Source organism: Chiloscyllium plagiosum, unplaced genomic scaffold (assembly GCF_037043375.1).
Source record: "Chiloscyllium plagiosum isolate Xiang-an unplaced genomic scaffold, Cpla_swu_hap1 HiC_scaffold_12, whole genome shotgun sequence".
In the NCBI taxonomy this organism is placed as follows: domain Eukaryota; kingdom Metazoa; phylum Chordata; class Chondrichthyes; order Orectolobiformes; family Hemiscylliidae; genus Chiloscyllium; species Chiloscyllium plagiosum.
The window spans coordinates 12,721,497-12,741,523 of NW_028270150.1; the positions used below are offsets into that span (position 1 = coordinate 12,721,497).

Genomic DNA, 20,027 nt, shown 5'->3' on the forward strand with positions numbered 1-20,027 from the left:
GCCTCCTGCCTGTCTAATTTGGATTCCTGCATCTGTAGTCTTCTTTGTCTCTAACACTGTGCAAATTGGCTGTTGCAACTTCTGCTTGACGTTAGTGACTGACAACTTGAATCCATTTTGTTTTTGTCTGTGCATAAGAATATAGGAGCGTAAGAACTGGGTGCATCAGCACAAACAATTAAACCTCTCGAGCCTACTCTGTCAAAATTTCACCATCTGCAATGATGGGATTTGAACCTATGTGCTGAGAACATTGGCCTGGGTTCTGGATTATTAGTCCAGTGACTAGATCACACCTTTACTATCTCCCCTAACAGACATCTGTGCAATCTGAGCAATTTGTTTAAATAAGAGCGTCCATTTAACAAAAGTTGTGCAGCATATTTTCAAAGTCGGTTTATTAGCTATTCGAAGTGTACATTTCTGTTCTTTTACAGTTGCAGCTATTTTAGCTGCTAAAGTAGCAAAATTTATAAATGTAAACATTTCAAATTAATTGTACAAACAAATCTCAAGTACATGTCAATGACTTCATTTCACAGAGTGCACCATGTAGGGAGCTTTGGACCGTTTTGTTCAGTCCAGGCGTCTGGTGACACGATGAGCACCAAGGGCGGCACGGTGGCTCAGTAGTTAGCACTGCAACCTCACCCGGGTTCGATCCCAGCCTTGGGTGACTGTCTATGTGGAGTTTGCACATTCTCCCCATGTCTGCACTCTTCCGGGTGCTCTGGTTTCCTCCCACCGTCCAAAGATGTGCAGTCAGGTGGCTTGGCCGTACTAAATTGCCCATAATGTTAGGTGCTTTAGTCATAGGGAAATGGGTCTGAGTGGGTTACTCTTCGGTGTGGACACGTTGGGCCGAAGGGCCTGTTTCCACACTGTAGGGAAGCTAATGTGACCAAAAGAGTCTAGGAGTGCAATGCTAACATGGTGATACAACTGCATTAATGTTGTTTGTCCAATAACATGTTAATTTTAAAATGGGAATATTAGTCTTGAAAAGACAGGTAAATGAAATAATATTAAAAACAATTTCTTCCTGTATTTATTTTTAAGAAATGCAATACAATCACTAACAGCATTTAAATTGAATCCTTTGAGATATCCCTTAACACATTTTCTATTTAGGCAAAGAACATTCCTGAAGCAATTACTGACATGATCTTCCTTTCTTCAGATACTTTTGCTTTTCTTTTTGGCATCATATTTCTTGAACTATAGTTGTATGTGTGAACGATTATGTGGTGTGCATGTGGACAATTATGGGGTATGTGTGGTTTTCTTTCAGCTGCTGCAAGGAAAAACTAGTGAGTACACTTCAAAAGTACTTCATTTTCTAAAGAGCGATTTGGGACATATTGAAGTTGTGAAACTTAGTATAGAAATGCAAGTTTATTGTGTTTTCTCATTTGCATCTTTCTCTTTTTACTCATTTTATCTCTTTTCTTTGTGTTTTCTTTTATCTCCTGATAAGTTCATTTCTTTGTGTGCGTAGAGTTGCTTTTATATGACTTGTAAACTGGCAGCAGTTAATGTACCTTTTTGTCTTCTCGTTCCCTTTAGTCCCTCTTTAATCTGCTCGAGTTTCGGAGACTTGTCCTGAACTATGTCCCGCCATCTGATCCTCAGGATGTACCTCAAAATCAAAAGGTGCGTGAATTCTGTGACTCTTTGCTTGCAGCTGCTATGAGATGCTGGACAAAACAGGCATTCATCTCACCACTTTGATCCTAAGTGAATTAATTTCATCCTAGGCAGGCATTCAGTGTTACCAGTTTCAAATTAATCAATTCATGGAAGCATCATCATCACCATTCTATCTCCAATCTTACCCCCTACCTTTCTGTTAACAAGTTAACATGATTCTTGCCTATCCATCCTCACTTTCTCCGACCAGTCAAACAGCCAATTTCCTCCTCATCTCCTGAACTAAGAAATGAAAATTTAAAAAAGAAACTTTGGAATAATCCAATGATGTTTCACCTGTAGTGCCAGAAATAGTGTTGTGAAGGTGATGATTAATTCCTTCAGCACAATTCCAATAAACTCGACATGTACTCATCGGGTCATAGAATCTAGGTAAAAACAATGACTGCAGATGCTGGAAACCAGATTCTGGATTAGTGGTGCTGGAAGAGCTCAGCAGTTCAGGCAGCATCCGAGGAGCAGTAAAATCGATGTTTCGGGCAAAAGCCCTTCATCAGGAATAAAGGCAGAGAGCCTGAAGGGTGGAGAGATAAGCTAGAGGAGGATGGGAGTGGGGAGAAAGTAGCATATAGTACAATAGGTGAGAAGGGGGAGGGGATGAAGGTGATAGGTCAAGGAGGAGGGTGGAGTGGATAGCTGGAAAAGAAGATAGGCAGGTAGGACAAGTCATGGGGACAGTGCTGAGCTGAAAGTTTGGAACTAGGGTGAGGTGGGGAAAGGGGAAATGAGGAAACTGTAATCCAGGTAGCTGTGGGAGTTGGTGGGTTTGTAAAAAATGTCAGTGTCAAGTCGGTCATCATTAATGGAGATGGAGAGGTCCAGGAAGGGGAGGAGGGAGGTGTCAGAGATGGTCCAGGTAAATTTAAGGTCAGGGTGGAATGTGTTGGTGAAGTTGATGAATTGCTCAACCTCCTCGCGGGAGCACGAGGTGGCACCAATGCTGTCATCAATGTAGCGGAGGAAGAGGTGGGGAGTGGTGCCGGTGTAACTACGGAAGATCAACTGTTCTACGTAGCCAACGAAGAGACAGGCATAGCTGGGGCCCATACGTGTGCCCATGGCTACCCCTTTGGTCTGGAAGAAGTGGGAGGATTCAAAAGAGAAATTGTTAAGGGTGAGGACCAGTTCGGCCAAACGAATGAGAGTGTCGGTTGAAGAGTACTGTTGAGTACGTCGGGAGAGGAAAAAACGGAGGGCTTGGAGGCCCTGGTCATTGCGGATGGAGGTGTAGAGGGATTGGATATCCATGGTGAAGATGAGGCGTTGGGGGCCGGGGAAACGGAAGTCTTGAAGGAGGTGGAGGGCGTGGCTGGTGTCTCGAACGGATGTGGGGAGTTCCTGGACGAGGGGGGATAGGGCAGTGTCAAGGTAGGTAGAAATGAGTTCAGTGGGGCAGGAGCATGCTGAGACAATGGGTCGGCCAGGGTGGTCAGGCTTGTGGATTTTGGGAAGGAGGTAGAACCGGGCAGTTCGGGGTTCCCGGACTATGAGGTTGGAAGCTGTGGGTGGGAGATCTCCTGAGATGATGAGGTTCTGTATAGTCTGGGAGATGATGGGTTGGTGATGGGGGGGTGGGGTCATGGTCGAGGAGGCGGTAGGAAGAGGTGTCCTCGAGTTGGCGTTTGGCTTCAGCAGTGTAGAGGTCAGTGCGCCAGACTACCACTGCGCCCCCTTTATCTGCTGGCTTGATGGTGAGGTCAGGATTGGAGCAGAGGGATTGGAGGGCTGCACGTTGTGAGGGTGAGAGGTTGGAGTGGGGGAGGGAGGTATACAGGTTGAGGTGGTTAATGTCCCCGCGGCAGTTGGAAATGAAGAGGTCGAGGGCAGGTAATAGGCCAGCGTGGGGTGTCCAGGTGGATGCAGTGTGTTGGAGGTGGGCGAAGGGGTCCTCGGAAGGTGGGCAGGAGTCCTGATTGTGAAAGTCAGCTCGGAGGCGGAGGCAGCAGAAGTGTTCAACGTCATGGCGTGTATTAAATTTATTGATGCGTGGACGGAGGGGAATGAAGGTGAGTCCTTTGCTGAGGACTGATCGTTCGTCCTCAGTGAGGGGGAGGTCTGGAGGGATGGTGAAAACTTGGCAGGGCTGGGAGCTGGGATCTGGTGTGGGTGTGGAATTTCCCTTCCTACATGGTTAAAGATGACCTCCAACTCATCTCGTCCACATCCCGCACCTCCGCCCTCAGACCCCACCCCTCCAATCGTAACAAGGACAGAACGCCCCTGGTGCTCACCTTCCACCCTACCAACCTTCGCATAAACCAAATCATCCGCTGACATTTCCGCCACCTCCAAAAAGACCCCACCACCAGGGATATATTTCCCTCCCCACCCCTTTCCGCCTTCCGCAAAGACCGTTCCCTCTGTGACTACCTGGTCAGGTCCACACCCCCCTACAACCCACCCTCCCATCCTGGCACCTTCCCCTGCCAACGCAGGAATTGCAAAACCTGCGCCCACACCTCCTCCCTCACCTCTATCCAAGGCCCTAAAGGAGCCTTCCACATCCATCAAAGTTTTACCTGCACATCCACCAATATCATTTATTGTATCCGTTGTTCCCAATGCAGTCTCCTCTACATTGGGGAGACTGGACGCCTCCTAGCAGAGTGCTTTAGGGAACATCTCCGGGACACCCGCACCAATCAACCTGTGGCCCAACATTTCAACTTCCTCTCCCACTCTGCCAAGGACATGGAGGTTCTGGGCCTCCTTCACCGCCGCTCCCTCACCACCAGACACCTGGAGGAAGAACGCCTCATCTTCTGCCTCGGAACACTTCAACCCCAGGGCATCAATGTGGACTTCAAAAGTTTCCTCATTCCCCTTCCCCCACCTCACCCTCGTTCCAAACTTCCAGCTCAGCACTGTCCCCATGACTTGTCCTACTTGCCTATCTTCTTTTCCACCTATCTTCTTTTCCACCTATCGACTCCACCCTCCCCCTGACCTATCACCTTCATCCCCTCCCCCATTCACCTATTGTATTCTATTCTACTTTCTGCCCACCCTCACCCTCCCCTAGCTTATCTCTCTACCCTTTAGACTCTCTGCCTTTATTCCTGATGAAGGGCTTTTGCCCGAAAGGTCGATTTTACTGCTCCTCGGATGCTGCCTGAACTGCTGTGCTCTTCCAGCACCACTAATCCAGAGTCATAGAATCTTACAACACTGAAACAGATTCTTTGGTCCAACTTGTCTATGCCAACTAGATTTCCCAAATTAAACTAATCCCATTTGCCTGCATTTGGCTCATATCCCTTTAAACCTTTCCTAATCATGTACGTGAACAAATGCATTTTATATGTTGTAACTGTATCTGCATCTACCACTTGCTCTGGCAGTTTATTCCATATACCAACCAGTCTCTGTATGAAAAAAGTTGCCCTTCAGATCCTTTTTAAGTTTTTCCCCTCTCACCTTAAAATTGTGCGCTCTAGGTTTGAACACCTCTACTCTAACCTTATCTATGGCCCTCATGATTTTATAAATCTTGAGAAGGTCACCCCTCAATCTTATATGCTCCAATGAAAAAATCCCAGGCTATCCAGTCTCTGCTTAAATCTCAAACCCTCCAGTCCCAGTCACATCCTTGTAAATCTTCTCTCCGCTCTCTCCAATTTAATAACATTCTTCCTATAACAAGGTGCAAAGAACTGAACTCAGTATTCCAAATGTGTACTAACATTTGTATAGCTGCCCTGTGAAATCCCAGCTCCTATACTCAGCGGTCTAAGCAATGAAGCCAAGTGTGCCAAAAGCCTCTTCTCCCACCCTGTCTACCTGTGATACCACTTTCAAGGAACTATATACCTGAATCCCTAGGCCTCTCTCTGTTTGACAAATTCCCCAGGGCCCTACCATTAACTGTGTAAGTACTGCCTTTGTTCATCTGACCAAAATGCAACACCTCACATTCATTCAAAATAAACTCCGTCAATATTCCTTGGCACATTGATCCAGTTGATCGAGATCCCGTTATACTTTTAGGTAACCTTCACTGTATTCCATGTCACCGATTTTGGTGTCATCCACAAACTTAATAACCATGTTTCCTTTTTTGTCTTCCAAATTGTTCATATAAACGACAAATAGCAATGGACCCAACACCAATCTCTAGGGAACACTACTGGTCATAGTCCAAAAAACAACCTTCCACTACCACGCTCTTGTCTATTACTCTCCAGCCAATTTGGTATCCATGTAGCAAATTCTCCCTGAATCCCATGTGATCTAACTTTACGAACCAGTCTACCGTGTGGAACCTTGTCAATGGCCTTGCTAAAGTCTACATAGACAAAGTCTACCGCTCTGCCATCTTCTTGGTCACACCCTCAAAAACTATCTCTAATTAACCCTTGCCTCTCTAAATGCATCTAAATCCTGACTTTCAGAATTGCCTCCAACAACTTCCCCACCACTGACTTCAGACTCACTGGCTTATAGTTCCCAGGCTTTCCCTTGCAGCCTTTCTCAAATAATGGCACAACATTAGCTTCTTCCCATCTCCCTGCATCTTACCAGTGGCTGTAGACAATACAAATATCACTGCTTAGGGGCTCTGCAATTTCTTCTCTAACTTCACATGAAATCCTGGGATACACTTCATCAGGTCCCAAAGATTTATTTAACTTTATGCTTTCTAAGACCTCCTTTTGTAATGTGGACTGTTTTCAAGGCGTCAATATTTATTTCCGCTAGTATCCTAGCTTCCATGTCTTTCTGCACAGTAGCTCGTCAGAGAAAAACTGGACAACCAATATAACTCAGATGTTGGGATGCAAGGACAGACCTTGTTACAACTGAACTGTGTTCTAGCTTGATAAATCAAGTACTATAGTGAATTTCATTATGCAGAGGAAAGTTGCTTCTAATTGTGTTTGTTTCAGCCTTCCCTCTTAGATATTTCAAATTCAAGAGCATTATTGGATTGAAGCAGAATTATACAAAGAGAAAAGTATTTCCTTTCAGCAGGAAAAAGTGATTCCTGATTGTCATGTTGATCCATGCTGACAAGCTGCAGCGAATGGTGACTTGCTCAGGTGGAAACAGTGTTTGTTTCAGCTCCTTCAGCCTGCTTCTGGCTCATGGAGAGATTTATTTGCTTCCTGTGCTTGCAGTAAATTTAGTTTCCTTTTCACATGAGTGTAATTTGTTTTTTGAGGAGCTGTGAGACCCCTACCTCATTTGCGAATTTGCAGTATATTAATCCATTTTACAATTTGAGTTCCACTGAAGATACAATACATAAATTTTTAATGGGCAGGATTTGTTTCTCAGACTCCCTATCTGACCACTTCTGACAACAGTCTCTCCATAGATGGAAACTGGAAATATTTTGTGTGTCAGACTGTCCTTCCCCATGTGCACAATATCTAAAATACATTTCTGACCTTCACCTCTATCGATCATTCTCTCCCAACCTGCACTATAAAACCCCATGCTGCTCATTAAATGATGTGTGGTGACACTGGAAAAAAGCACAGCAAGTCAGGCGGCATCTGAAGAGCAAGAGAATCAATTTTCTGGGCATAACCCTTCTTCATGATGTCCTGAAGAAAGGTCCTGCCCGAGATGTTGACTCTCTTGCTCCTCGGATGCTGCCTAACCTGCTGTGCTTTTTCCAGCGCCACACTTTATCAACTGACTCTCCAGCATCTGCAGTCCTCAATTTCTGCTACTAAATGATGTAACTTACTATTTGTGGAACTTGGGATACACGATTAACCTTTGATGAATTTAATGTTTATTTTATGTTTGAACAATTTTCTCTTTTTCTGTACACATCTTTATTTATATGTTTTTGTATCAGACTTGCTAATTTTTCACTCTTGAAAATTACAGTTTTCAGAGTCAGCAACAGAACACTTCCCCTTCCTGGCATTAAAGTCTCCCAAGTTAGGTGTTGGGAGAGATGCAGAATATGAGATGTAAGGTAAAGTTCCTTACATCCTGCGTGTCTTTGGGCAGATGATTTTATTTCTGCAGTCCTCTCAAAGGACTTTGTCCCAGAACTTTGCCAAAATGAAATAGAGCCATTCATGACTTAAATTAGCCTGTTCTTTACATACATTCCCATTTGACCGCCAATCTCACCAATTCTTGTAAGAAATGCCCAGGTCTCTAGTTGGCGTCACCTGGTCCTTTCTTTTATCAGAAAACCACTGTGCAGAGAAGGTCTTGGGAGTGCTCACAAAGTAGCAGTAAATCTAGCAGATTATTGATTCTTTGTTTTCATGATTGGGTAAAGGATAAAAATGGTGCTCATATAACCAACACCAAACATTCTTGCTACACCTGAGTTCAGGCTGTATCTGAAAGGCATGAGCTTCATGAAATTGGGATGATGTTCACAGGTCCACCATTGGTATTGGATTCAATTTTGAAGTTTTATATTAAGTGACCTACAATGGAAGGGGATTGGCACAACATCAAAGGGTGTAACTTGAAGTGTGATTCCTTCCTTATCCTTGATTGAAATTGGTAACGGGGATTGATGAGCCTTGTTGGAGGCTCATGTAAGCTCAGGACAAAATTTTTGAAATTATTAAAGGACAATGATTCATTTTTGTTTATTTTTACCTGTATGAATACCTAGGCTTTGAATAAGCATTTTTGCAGATGGCACTGATCCGACTTGCTGTTTGACTTTTTTTCTCTCTCCTCCTCTGTGCTCATTAAGATTAGATTACTTACATTAGATTACTTACAGTGTGGAAACAGGCCCTTCGGCCCAACAAGTCCACACCGACCCGCCGAAGCGCAAATCACCCAGACCCATTCCCCTACATTTACCCCCTCACCTAACACTAGGGGCAATTTAGCCTCGCCAATTCACCTGACCTGTACATTTTTGGATTGTGGGAGGAAACCGGAGCACCCGGAGGAAACCCACGCAGACACAGGGAGAATGTGCAAACTCCACACAGAGAGTTGCCTGAAGAGGGAATTGAACCCGGGTCTCTGGCGCTGTGAGGAAGCAGTGCTAATCACTGTGCCCACCGTGCTGCCCACATTAAGGATGCAGTAAATAACTCCCTGAATGGGATTCTTTCTCTACCAGGGTGTCTTCGGTTTAAATATAGGACAGAGAAGGTTGCAGGCCAGCTATACTCAATTGATCCAACATTTATTTCAAGTTCAGATCAGATGATAACTCTTATAGTGCAGACTCTTCCAATGATGAATTATCTTTGCTGTTAGATGAGGAATGCAAAGTTTTGCCAAATTACTAGCTATTTTGGACATTTGGACAAATGTATCGAGAAGGGCAGAAAGTTGTTATGTCTTTATAATAGAATGGAGGTATACTTAAATTTGCCAGTCTCAGTTCGAAAGTGGGACAATGCTGTTAGTTTTAAAGGTTATTTTGTCCTGGATTTTTTTAAAAAGACATTATAAAGGCAGAGGTGCTGGATTAGTTCATGAAAATAGCTTAAGTAAGTAACTAAGGAGGCTTTTGGATTTTTTAAAAACTGTTGAACAATGGAAGGGAAATGGCCAGCTCTCTCAGACCAGGCTTTCTAGTTTTTTTAGCTGCAGCAGTCAGAAGCTGTTTAGGGTCTCAGAAGGGTTGGAACCTTCAATAAATGATTCCTAGCTGCCACTTTCTCTGAAATCTTTCTTGACATTGTTTCCTCCTGAAGTGGAGAACTGCATGTAAGAATCTGTGTCTGAATTTACCTTTTGCCAAGGGCTGTATTTATGGGATATTACTATATTGGGACAGTTAATTAGTCATAGGTACTGTTTCTATTATTTGGTTAAGCTTTCCTGTAGTAGTTCTAAATTCCTCTTTCTTTTGTTTGCATATTGACAAGAGTATTTAAATAAATTGTGTTCTGCTTAATGTCGAGTAGTTTGACCAGCTGCATCACATCTGGAACATGCACTTCACAATCTAACTTTAAAATAAGAAAGTAAGGTCTAGGCTACCACCTTAAATATTTCGAGGGGGCCTGGCCTGGACTGGTCTGTAAGATTAGGAACATGGCTACCCAAGTAAAAAAGTCAATTTGATTAATGTGGCTGCAATGTGTGCAATTTACAAGATGCACTGTGGCTATTCGCCAAGGGCTTCTTCAGCAACACCTTGCAAATCTGCAATCTCTACTGCTTGGAAGTGCAAAGAAATCTGTCACATGGAATCCTAGCACCTGCATATTTTCTTCGAAGCCAAAAAACACCTAACCTGAAAATACAGCACAGTTCCTTTTGCTGCCTTGATAATAGGTAGTAGACTGGGAGTTTATACACCAGTGTAAATTTGAATGCCTTGCTGTGTCTCACTGTAAGCTTCAGAGGAGATAGAATGAAAATTTAAAATAAATTTCAAGTGCCTCAATTTGTTTTCTCTTTTATTCTATGCAGTTAAAATTGCCATCTTAGTAAATTTGTTCAAGATTATTTATCGCTTTCCTTTTCTCAAACTCCACTATAACATTTTAATGTCACCATTGGGCACGGTTCACCCGTAGTAACTCTATTGAATCTATGCTTGCAGATACATTTATGTAATGTTGTAACTATATTAAGTTTGTTTTAATGGCATTTATGCACATATCCTACCAATTACTCAGCTGTTGCTTGGTAACTGAGAGCAGGTAACTAGCCAGGAGTTAACTGCTGTATCAAATATTGTAGCTGGTCTTTACAGTAAGCATGGTTAGACTGGAGACTCTCAAATCCTGAGAGAAATTTGGAGTGCCATGAAACTTACTAAGGCTGTGTGTGATTTTAAAAGGAATCCTTCCTCTGCAAATTGTGTTTGAATAAATGCAGGCATTAACTGAGGACTCATGAGAGCCACTGTGAACTGAAACTGTGGTCGATGGGTTAGGAGACATATTCATAGTGTCTTTCTGAAAATAAATGTTTATGAAGGTGTGTAAATACTGGCTCCAGTTCTATCCTTTGCCATCTGGCTTTTGGGTGCAGAATAGAGGGTATCGCTTTCTACATAGAGATTAAAACAATCAGTTGTTCAAATCAAATTTCATTCTAACCCCTCTTCCCTATTCTTTTGGAGGAAAATTGCTTTGCTTCTTATGTCTGAAGGCTCACTGGTTTATGTCTGAAGGCTCACTGGTTTATGTCCAAAGTTACAGGCTCACTGGTTTATGTCTGAAGTTACCGGCTCACTGGTTTACATATGAAGTTACCGGCTCACTGGTTTATGTCTGAAGTTACAGGCTCACTGGTTTACATGTGAAGTTACAGGCTCACTGGTTTATGCTTTCACTCGTGCTCAGGCATGTTAGCAAGGCACGATTTGTTGCTCCTGAGAAGAGGTACTAAGCTGCTTTTTGATCTGCTTCAGTCATTGTGGTGCACTCAATGCACAGGCTTAATTTGGCAGTTTAAAGGTTTTGATCCAGCAATAGTGAAGAAGCAGCAGATACACGCCTAATTCAGGATGTGGCTTAGAGCTGGAGATGTTTGCAAGCGTCTGCAATATTTGTCCACCTTGGCAGTAGATGCCCTATGTTTCCTAGAGCCCATCAGTTTCTCAGGACCTTACCCAAGGGATTGGACTTCACATGGCCTCTATGCAATGACTCTTTGTGCTGTTTTAACAATGATCGTTTCAGAAAACTATGATAGAACTCAGCTTTGTTCAGAGGACACCATCCACTTGCAAATTGATTTCCTTATCTAGATTGTGTAGTTTTCTTTATGCGGTCTCCTCTGTATTAAATGTGTGGTGGGCAGAGTGTGTCTCATATTGTGTCCCCCTTCCCCACCTCTTTGGATCGTCTTCATTAATGAACAAGCTGTTTTTGGCATTGTCTGAGTTCGTTTTTCCTCCAATATTTGCAGGAGCGACGGAATCTTCCTTTTATGCGTGAATTAAGACAGCTGTTTGCTTTAATGGTTAGCTCCAAACGGAAATATGTGGATCCCTCAAGAGCTGTGGAAATATTAAAGGATACTTTCAAATCGAATGACTTGCAGCAGGTAAGATTTGGGTAGCAATGCACGAGACATTTCAAATTATTAAAATGTGCAATAAATTTATACCACATCTGCATCGTGCTGTTATAATTGATAAGTTCAGTTGATCATAACAGGCTGCAACTCAGCCGTTCAGATTAGGTCCCTACAATGTGCTCCATTAAGCTCACAAACTGAGCACTGCAATTGGTCTCATTATTTACAGAGGTCAGCTTGGAGAGCCACTCCTGATTGCTTTTCACAGACTTCTGCAAAAAATTGATCAGAGCTCAATTGACCATTTTTTTAATAAACAACCAACATTTGTGTCGTTCATGCATAGAGTTATCTCTTGGGTGAAGTCCAAAAGGAAGAGGCATTTCCAGTGGGACTAGAGCCAGCAAAGTTATATGTACCAGGAAGGAATTCTCCATTTCTAGCAAAGGAAAATAAAGATAAAAAATGAGCAAAAAAGAAATTACATATTGGGATTACTGAAAATGCCGGAGTCCACGAGAATGTAACCCTACCACACTGTTGACATTTTTTGATTTCCCATACCAACTGTAAGTGATTGTGGATAAGAGGTGCACAATTGCTACAGCTGACCTCATTCCTTCCCCTCCCTTTGTGCATTTCTTACCCGATCTTGTGAGGAGATTGAAAGACTGATGGCAGAGCTGTTTCATTTCCTCCAAATTTTGTTTGGCTTCCAGCAGAACTTTAGATAAATCAATAGCCAAAGACTAATGTGCAATATTTGCATGCTGGCAATCCACTGGCACTCATCGAGCTTATGATTTCTTACCTGTTGAACTAAATATCAGTGTATGATGTTTGACTATGGGAAGAGATCACTTTTTCTCTACTGACTACTATAAAGCATGTGATAGCACAGTTTACCAAGAAAATTATGATTGGACAGAGTCAATATGGATTTATGAAGGGAAGATGATGTTTGATAAAACTTTTGCAGATGTTACTTATAGCATAAATACAAGAGCAGTAGTGGATGTGGTGTTTTTGGATTTTCAGAAGTTGTGATAAAATCCCACACAGGGAGTTAGTACACAAACTTCAAGAATATGAGATTGGGAATGTAGTACTAGGATAGATTGAGAAACAGATCACTGATGAGCAGTGACTGTGCTGGTACCAGAACGGTCAGTGTTAGGTCCACAGCTTTTCACCATAAAATTGAATTAATGATTTAGCTGTGGAGATTGATTATAATATTTCCAACTTCTAGGTCCAGGTTCCTAAGCTCTGATATTCTGTCCCCTAAACAATCCATTTGTCTTCCCCCATTAAGAAGGTCCTTCAAATCAACTTTTTGACTATGCTTCTGTCACCTGCCATGATAACACCTTATTTAGTTTGGTGTCAAATTTTGTTTGGTTATGCTCCTTTGAGGCATCTTGCTAAATGAAAAAAGGTGCCTCCCAGAGATCATGCAGATGTTTGGTCTTTTACTCAGTGTTCCTTCCTTCCCTGTTCTTGTCTACAGCAAGATGTGAGTGAGTTTACACATAAGCTTTTGGATTGGTTAGAGGATGCCTTTCAAGTGAAAACTGAAGAAGAGAGGTAAGCTTGGAATAATTTTATGGGGAAGACAGCCCCAGCCTGTTCAGCATCTCCCTATAGCTCAAACCCTCCAAACCTGGCAATATCCTTGTAAACCTTTTTGGAACCCTTTCAAGTTTCACAACGTCCTCCCTATAGCAGGGAGACGAGAATTGAATGGGTATTTCAAAAGTGGGCTTTAGCAATGACCTGTACAGCCACAACATGACCTTGCAATTCCTATACTCAGTGCATTGACTAGTAAAGGCAGGCATACCAAACACCGTCTTCACTACTCAGTGCACCTGTGACTCCACTTGTAAGGAGCAATGAACCTGCAATTTATCAAAGCATTGAGTTCAAGACTCACTGCAGAGACTTGAGATCAAAATTAGGCTGTGTTGAGGGAATGGTGCATTTTCTGAGGTACCATTCTTTTGATTAAACCGTAACCGGCTGACTGTCTGCTCCCTCAGGTGGAGAGTACGTATTACTTGAGGAAGAGTTCTTTTCACTCTCCAACCAATGTCATTAAAATTTTGGCCCAAATCTTCCAGTCTCCACTGCTGTCCAAGGGAGGCGCCTGGACAGTTTGAACATCTGATAAGTAATTCCCCTACTCTTCCTGACCTTCTGACCTCTGACTTAGGGTTGAAGACCGTTCAATGGTAATTAGCTGAAGAGTTATCCAAGAAATGTTAAACTGAAAAATCCTAATTAACTCCTCAGGAACCCCAGAACTGACCCACCATTCACTCACACTGTCGCAACTACCCACACCAATATGACAAGCCCCTAACCTGACCCAGCTACACCTTCTGACATGCTAACCTCTGACTATCCCTCCCAGCTTGACCCAACCCCTCTTCACCCTACCCTACTCTAAAATTATGCAATTCCCATAAGACATAAGGCCTTTCAAGTGAACATGAGGCATTGGGATCTCAATGTTTGTCTCATGTTGAGTTATAGTACATTGAATTTCCAGCGCACGAACAGGACATTCAACCTATGGGTTCAAGTTGGTGTTTTGGTTCTATGTTATATGCTTAGTGCACTTACAGTAGAATGGAGGTCAGAACATAAGGTGCTCTCCAGGAACAATCTAGAAAAAAGCAAGGCAAAAAACAAAAATATTTCTTCAAAAATTTTATTTCACATTGTGTCCATTCATAACTTGGCAGGATTGGATGGAATGGAATGCAGAAACTGGAATGTGGGCACCGGTAATGGATCATTGGCAAAAGAATGAAGAGGAGAAATTATTTACTCAGAGAAAAATTGTTATGATTTGGAAAGTGTTCTGAGCTACCAGAAAGTATATTGGAACCAGATTCTACGGCAATTTTCAGTTGAATAAACACTCGTTGAAAAGGAGTAACTTGTAGGGCTGTGAATGAAGAGGGGGTGAAATGTAACTCATCAGGTAGCTCTATAAAAGAGCTGGGACAGACATGGTGGGTGGAGCGGTTGCTGCCTTGCTGAAGATGCTGTGCTTGCTTACCCTAGTGCTATGCTAGTATGTATGGTGAAGTGTTTCTTTCTTGCCAGGGATGGTGAAAAACCAAAGAACCCAATGGTAGAGCTCTTCTATGGACGGTTCCTGGCTGTGGGGATGCATGAAGGTAATGTACGTCAAGCCCACCTTGTGAAAAAAATTCGAAGAATGTGAATAGGAGCTAGAATCATGTGTACAGCTCCTCAAGCCTACTGTGCCATTCTGTAACACCATGGGTGAACTGAGACGTCAATTCCATCTTCCGCAGCATCCTCATATTTCTTAGTGTACGAAAGTATATCGATAGCCTTGAATGTATTCCATGACTGAGCTTTCACAGCACTCTGAAGACTCCCAAGTAAAGAAATTTTCACATCTCAGTTTTACATAGCTGACCCCTTATCCTGAGCCTGGGACCTCCTAGTTCTGGACTCTCCAACCCCTCATGCTGTTGAATCCACTTAACAGTTTAAAGTGTAACAGTAAGATCATCTGTTATTCTTATAATCTCCAGAGAATGTAGATTCATTCTGTGCAAACCCTTAATAGGATAACATTTTCCTCAAAATTAACCCAGTAAATCTTACTACATATCTTCTAAGCCAATTGTATCCTTGCTTAGATAAAGAGACTAAAACTGTACATTGGACCTCTCCAGAGTCTGATATAAATACAACACTATATCTTTACTGTCTACTCCTTTGCATTGAAAGCTAACGTTTTCATTCACCTACCTCATTGTTTTCTGTAACTTCCTTATTAACATGGAGATTTATTGCAAGAACATTGGCATCTCTTAGAAACCTAGCTTTTTTTCAGTCTTGCACGTTTAAATTAAAAAAAAAATCTATTTATCCATTTTGGTAAGAGGAATAGAAAACTTTATAATTCCTAAATTACACTTCACCTTCCACAATTTTCCCACAATTTTATTGGATCTATGATTTGGAGGTGCCAGTGTTTGACTGGGGTGTACAAAGTTAAAGATCACACAACACCAGGTGATAGTCCAACAGGTTTATTTGGAAGCACTTGCTTTCGGAACACTGCTCCTTCATCAGGTGGTTGCCCGTCTATACCTCTGAAGCCTCGTTGCATCCTTGTCATGACTTATTGTCCTCCTTTTTATATATCAATATTCCATTTATCTTTGTGCCATCAAATTTGGAAGCATTACAGTCAGGCCACTCATCTGAATTATTGTTTCAGACACTTATATTTTGATTTTTCTTTCAGCCAAGAGAGAAAGTTTAGTTGAGTCTTGTGGGGCTTTGAACACTCGAGCATTGCTGTCATGAACATAACAGATTAAAATTAGATTAAAAATCCATCTCAATTGTCTCATGACTATTTGAGGGCAGGTATTATACAGGTTACATGTGGACTAAAGATCCCACCTCATCAGTGTCCCCATCTCCCAGAGCAGGTACAACGTGTGGTTAGAAACAGAGTAAATTCCCTCTTCACTGTGCCAATCAAATATTGTCAAGTCAACTATAGAATGGGGTGAGATGCTGAGTATAATTCCCTCTACCCATCCCATCAAACATTCCCAAGCCACATGTAGTTCAAGTTTGATATAGAACATCCTTTTCACTTACCAATCAAGGATTTGTTGATGGGATTGAAGAATACATCTCTTTCTGTGATCCTAGTTGGAAAGGCACATGAAAATCGGATTACAAAGCAGCACATGTAAATTGAGAACTGGGTAGTGTTGAAATGTTAACATTCTTGACGTTACTGCTAAGTCTGATTCTGCACTTATCTAATACCCAAACTAGGTACTTGTAATTATGCTCCCTGGATTGTCATGTGGGATGTGCATGCATGTGTGTGTTTGGTGCAGGGGGGGGATGTTTACTGATTTCTGAGACCTAAATCTTACTCTATGAGACTAACTTCTACTTTCTCATTAGGGAAAAAGTTTGAGAATTCGGAGATGTTTGGACAGTACCCATTGCAGGTGAATGGATTTAAGGATCTTCATGAGTGCTTAGAGGCTGCAATGGTTGAAGGCGAGATTGAGTCATTGCAGGCAGAAAACTCCACCAATTCCGCAAAGTCTGGACAAGAGGTGCGTTGTCACAGAAGGGTACTTCATTGTCTCCTAGTTAATTCATTAGCATGTTTGGTGTACAGTGCTGGGTTAATGTAAGTCATCTTGCCCTGCTATAAATATTGATGCCATGAATTGCTGTAACAAAGGATTACAGTCTTAAGCTAATTGTGTTCACTCCTCATGATACTGAAAAATGGCTAGTGGGCATTAGATACCGCAAAGGCTCTGACAGCATTCCAGCAATAGTATTGAAGACGTTGCAGAACTTGCTAAGCTGCTTCAACACTGACATCTACCTGACAATGTGAAAAATTAATCAGATATGTCATGTACACAAAAGGGAAGAAATCCAAACCTGGCCCCTTTCCACACCCTTAGTCATCAGTAAAGTAAGGAAGGTGTCATCAACAGTGCTATCAAGCAGCAGTTGCTAAGCAATAACCTGCTCACTGATGTCACCTCTGGGCACCAGTGCATCATTACAGATTCAGTTTAAAAATGGACAAAAGAGCTGAGTTCCAGAGGTGAGGTGAGAATGATGTTCCTGACGTCAAGACTACATTTGAAAAGTTATGGCATCACAGAGCAAAACTGACATCAGTGTGTATTAGGAGGAAATCTCTCCGCTCGTTGGGGCCATGACGAGCATACATAAAGATGGTTGTGGCTGTTGAAGGTCAGTCATCTCAGCACCAGAACACCTCAGTAAGAGTTCCTCCAGGATGTGGTGTTGGCCCAGTCATAATCATTGCTTCATCAATGACTTTCCCTCCACCATAAGGTCAGAAATGGATGTTCACAATGTTCAGCACCATTCCTGAGTCCTCAGATACTGAGGACCAAGTGCCGCAAGAGCTTTTTAGGATAAACTAAAAGTAGGGGTCGTAATTTAAAAATAAGGGTTTGCCAATTTAAGTCAGAGATGAGAAAACACTTTTTTCTGTGAGTTGAGTTTCATTGGAATTCCCTTCCTCAAAATGCGGTAGATGCATCTTGAAATATTTTTAAGGCACAGGTAGATAGATTCTTGATTACAAAGAGGATGAAAGGTTAGCAGGAATGCACATGAATGCAGAATTGAGGTTAGCATAAGAACAACCTTGATTTTATTGAATAGTGGAGCAGCCTCAAAGAGCTAAGTGGCCTATTCTTGTCCATTGTTCATGTGTTCGTAGGTTTGGGCTGTCAAGTGCAAGTAATACTCCTGTAATACAAGTGTCACAAATGACCATTCCGAAAAGCGAAATTCGCTATCATCGTGACCTTCAATGGCATTACCATCACTGAATCCTCCGCTGTCAACAAATTGGAGTATACCATTCTCCAGAAACAGAGTTGCACTCTCCATGTAAAGACAAGTTGGAGATGAGGAATCCTGTAGTGAATGACTCATCTCCTGATTCTCAAAGCCTGTCCGCTATGTGCAAGGTACATCAGGAATGTGATGGAATACCCTTCACTTAGCTGGATGGGTGCAGCTTCAACAACACTCAAGAAAGTTGACACTATCAAGTACAAAGCAACCCATTTGATTGGCATTGCATCCACAAGCGTTCACTCCTCCAGATCCAACCCTCAGTATCAACAGTGTGTAGCATCTACAAGATGCATTGCAAACGTCCAACAAGGCTCCTTAGACAGCATTTCACAAACCCATGATGACTACCACTTAGAAGGGCAAGGACAGCAGATAGACAAGAACATGACCATCTGCAAGTTACCGTTCAAGTCACCTCACCATCATGACTTAGAATTATATCACTGTTCTCTCAGTGTTTCTGATTCTAAAGCCTGGAATTCCCTCCCCAACAGCATTGCAAGTATCCTAAACCAAATGGAGTGCAACGTTTCAAGAAGACAGCTCAGCACCACCTTCTCAACAGTATCTAATAATGGGCAATAATGCTGGCCCGACCTGCAACTCCCATATTGCATGAAAGAATAATAGTAAAGCTATTAAGACAAAACGCAATGCTGGAAATCTTAAACGGTTAAAAAAAAGGTAATTTTAAGGCAGTTCTTCTTTTGTTCAAAGGCACACTCTCTGTTTGTACCTGAAATGATGGGGTTACCATTTGGCAAAAAATAATGTTTCGTGGTTTTAAATACGTCACAAAGTGTTGCATTCCACTGATGATGTGAGTGACTTAATGAAGGTGACCTGACCTTAAGCTGCTGCCAAGAGGTCGAACAGCTTTGAAACATTTGAAATATCTGGATTCTTAAAAGAACCATTAATTAATAGATAATGGGAGTTCTTGAAATCTATAGGAACCTTAAAACTTGTTCCGCATTTCTATAAGATCATTTATGGTCTTGCAGTCTCAGATCTATTTTCATGTAAGGGAGAAAAAAATTCTTACCCTAAATTGAGGAGAAATTGCAGAACTCTGCAATACAGTGGAATTGGATGTCCCCCAGCATAAGAATGACAGTGAGTTAGCACAGAGGCACGGCAGGTGATTAAGAAGGCAAATGGAGCATTATGGTTTATTGCAAGGGGAGTGGAATATCAAAGTACACTTACACAAGATATTGGTGAGACCACATCCAGAGTAGTGTGTACAGTTTGGATCTCCTTATTGAAGGGAGGGCATAATTGCCTTTCGTGCAGTTCAGTGAAGGTCCATTTGACTGATATCTGGGTCGAGGGGTAATCTTAACAGGCAAAGTTGGCCAGGTTAAACTTGTATCCATTGGACATTAGAAAATAAGGAGTGATCTTATTGAAACATATGAGATTTGATGGGACTTGACAGGTGGATGTGAAAAAATGTTGACCTTTATGAGAGATAGGAGAACAAAACAACACTTGGTAGCAGCAGAGTATAAAATCTACAAGATGCAGTGCAGTAACTCACCAAGGCTCCTGAGTTAGTAGTTTTCAAACCCATGAGCTCCACCAGCTAGAAAACCAAAGGTAAAAGATGAATAGGAATGCCATCACCTGCAGGTTCCACTTGCATACACTCGACTGACTTGAAGCGATATTGCTGTTCCATCATTATGACTAGGTCAAATATTCTGGAACTCGTACTGGTATGTCCCTATGTAGTAAAGACCAGAATGATTAAAGAAGGCAGTTCTATCAGAAGGATGTTGTGAAACTTGAAAGGATTCAGAAAAGATTTACAAGGATGTTGCCAGGGTTGGAGGATTTGAGCTATTGGAAGAGGTTGAATAGGCTGAGGCTGTTTTCTCTGGAGCATTGGAGGCTGAGGGGTGACCTTATAGAGATTTATAAAATCATGAGGGGCATGGATA

The 20,027-nt window shown here is 42.2% G+C and overlaps 1 protein-coding gene across 3 annotated transcripts in view; it reads left to right on the forward strand.

The window, feature by feature from the left end:
• The window catches only part of usp25 (ubiquitin specific peptidase 25), a 212,928-nt gene that overhangs the window by 84,362 nt on the left and 108,539 nt on the right, over positions 1-20,027 (forward strand). For all 3 annotated transcript variants that reach the window (XM_043701413.2, XM_043701414.2, XM_043701415.2), the window contains exons 6-10: positions 1,567-1,653; positions 11,527-11,664; positions 13,148-13,224; positions 14,755-14,828; positions 16,621-16,778. In XM_043701413.2, the coding sequence (XP_043557348.2) occupies positions 1,567-1,653; positions 11,527-11,664; positions 13,148-13,224; positions 14,755-14,828; positions 16,621-16,778 (534 nt within the window). The remainder of the gene's footprint in view (positions 1-1,566; positions 1,654-11,526; positions 11,665-13,147; positions 13,225-14,754; positions 14,829-16,620; positions 16,779-20,027) is intronic.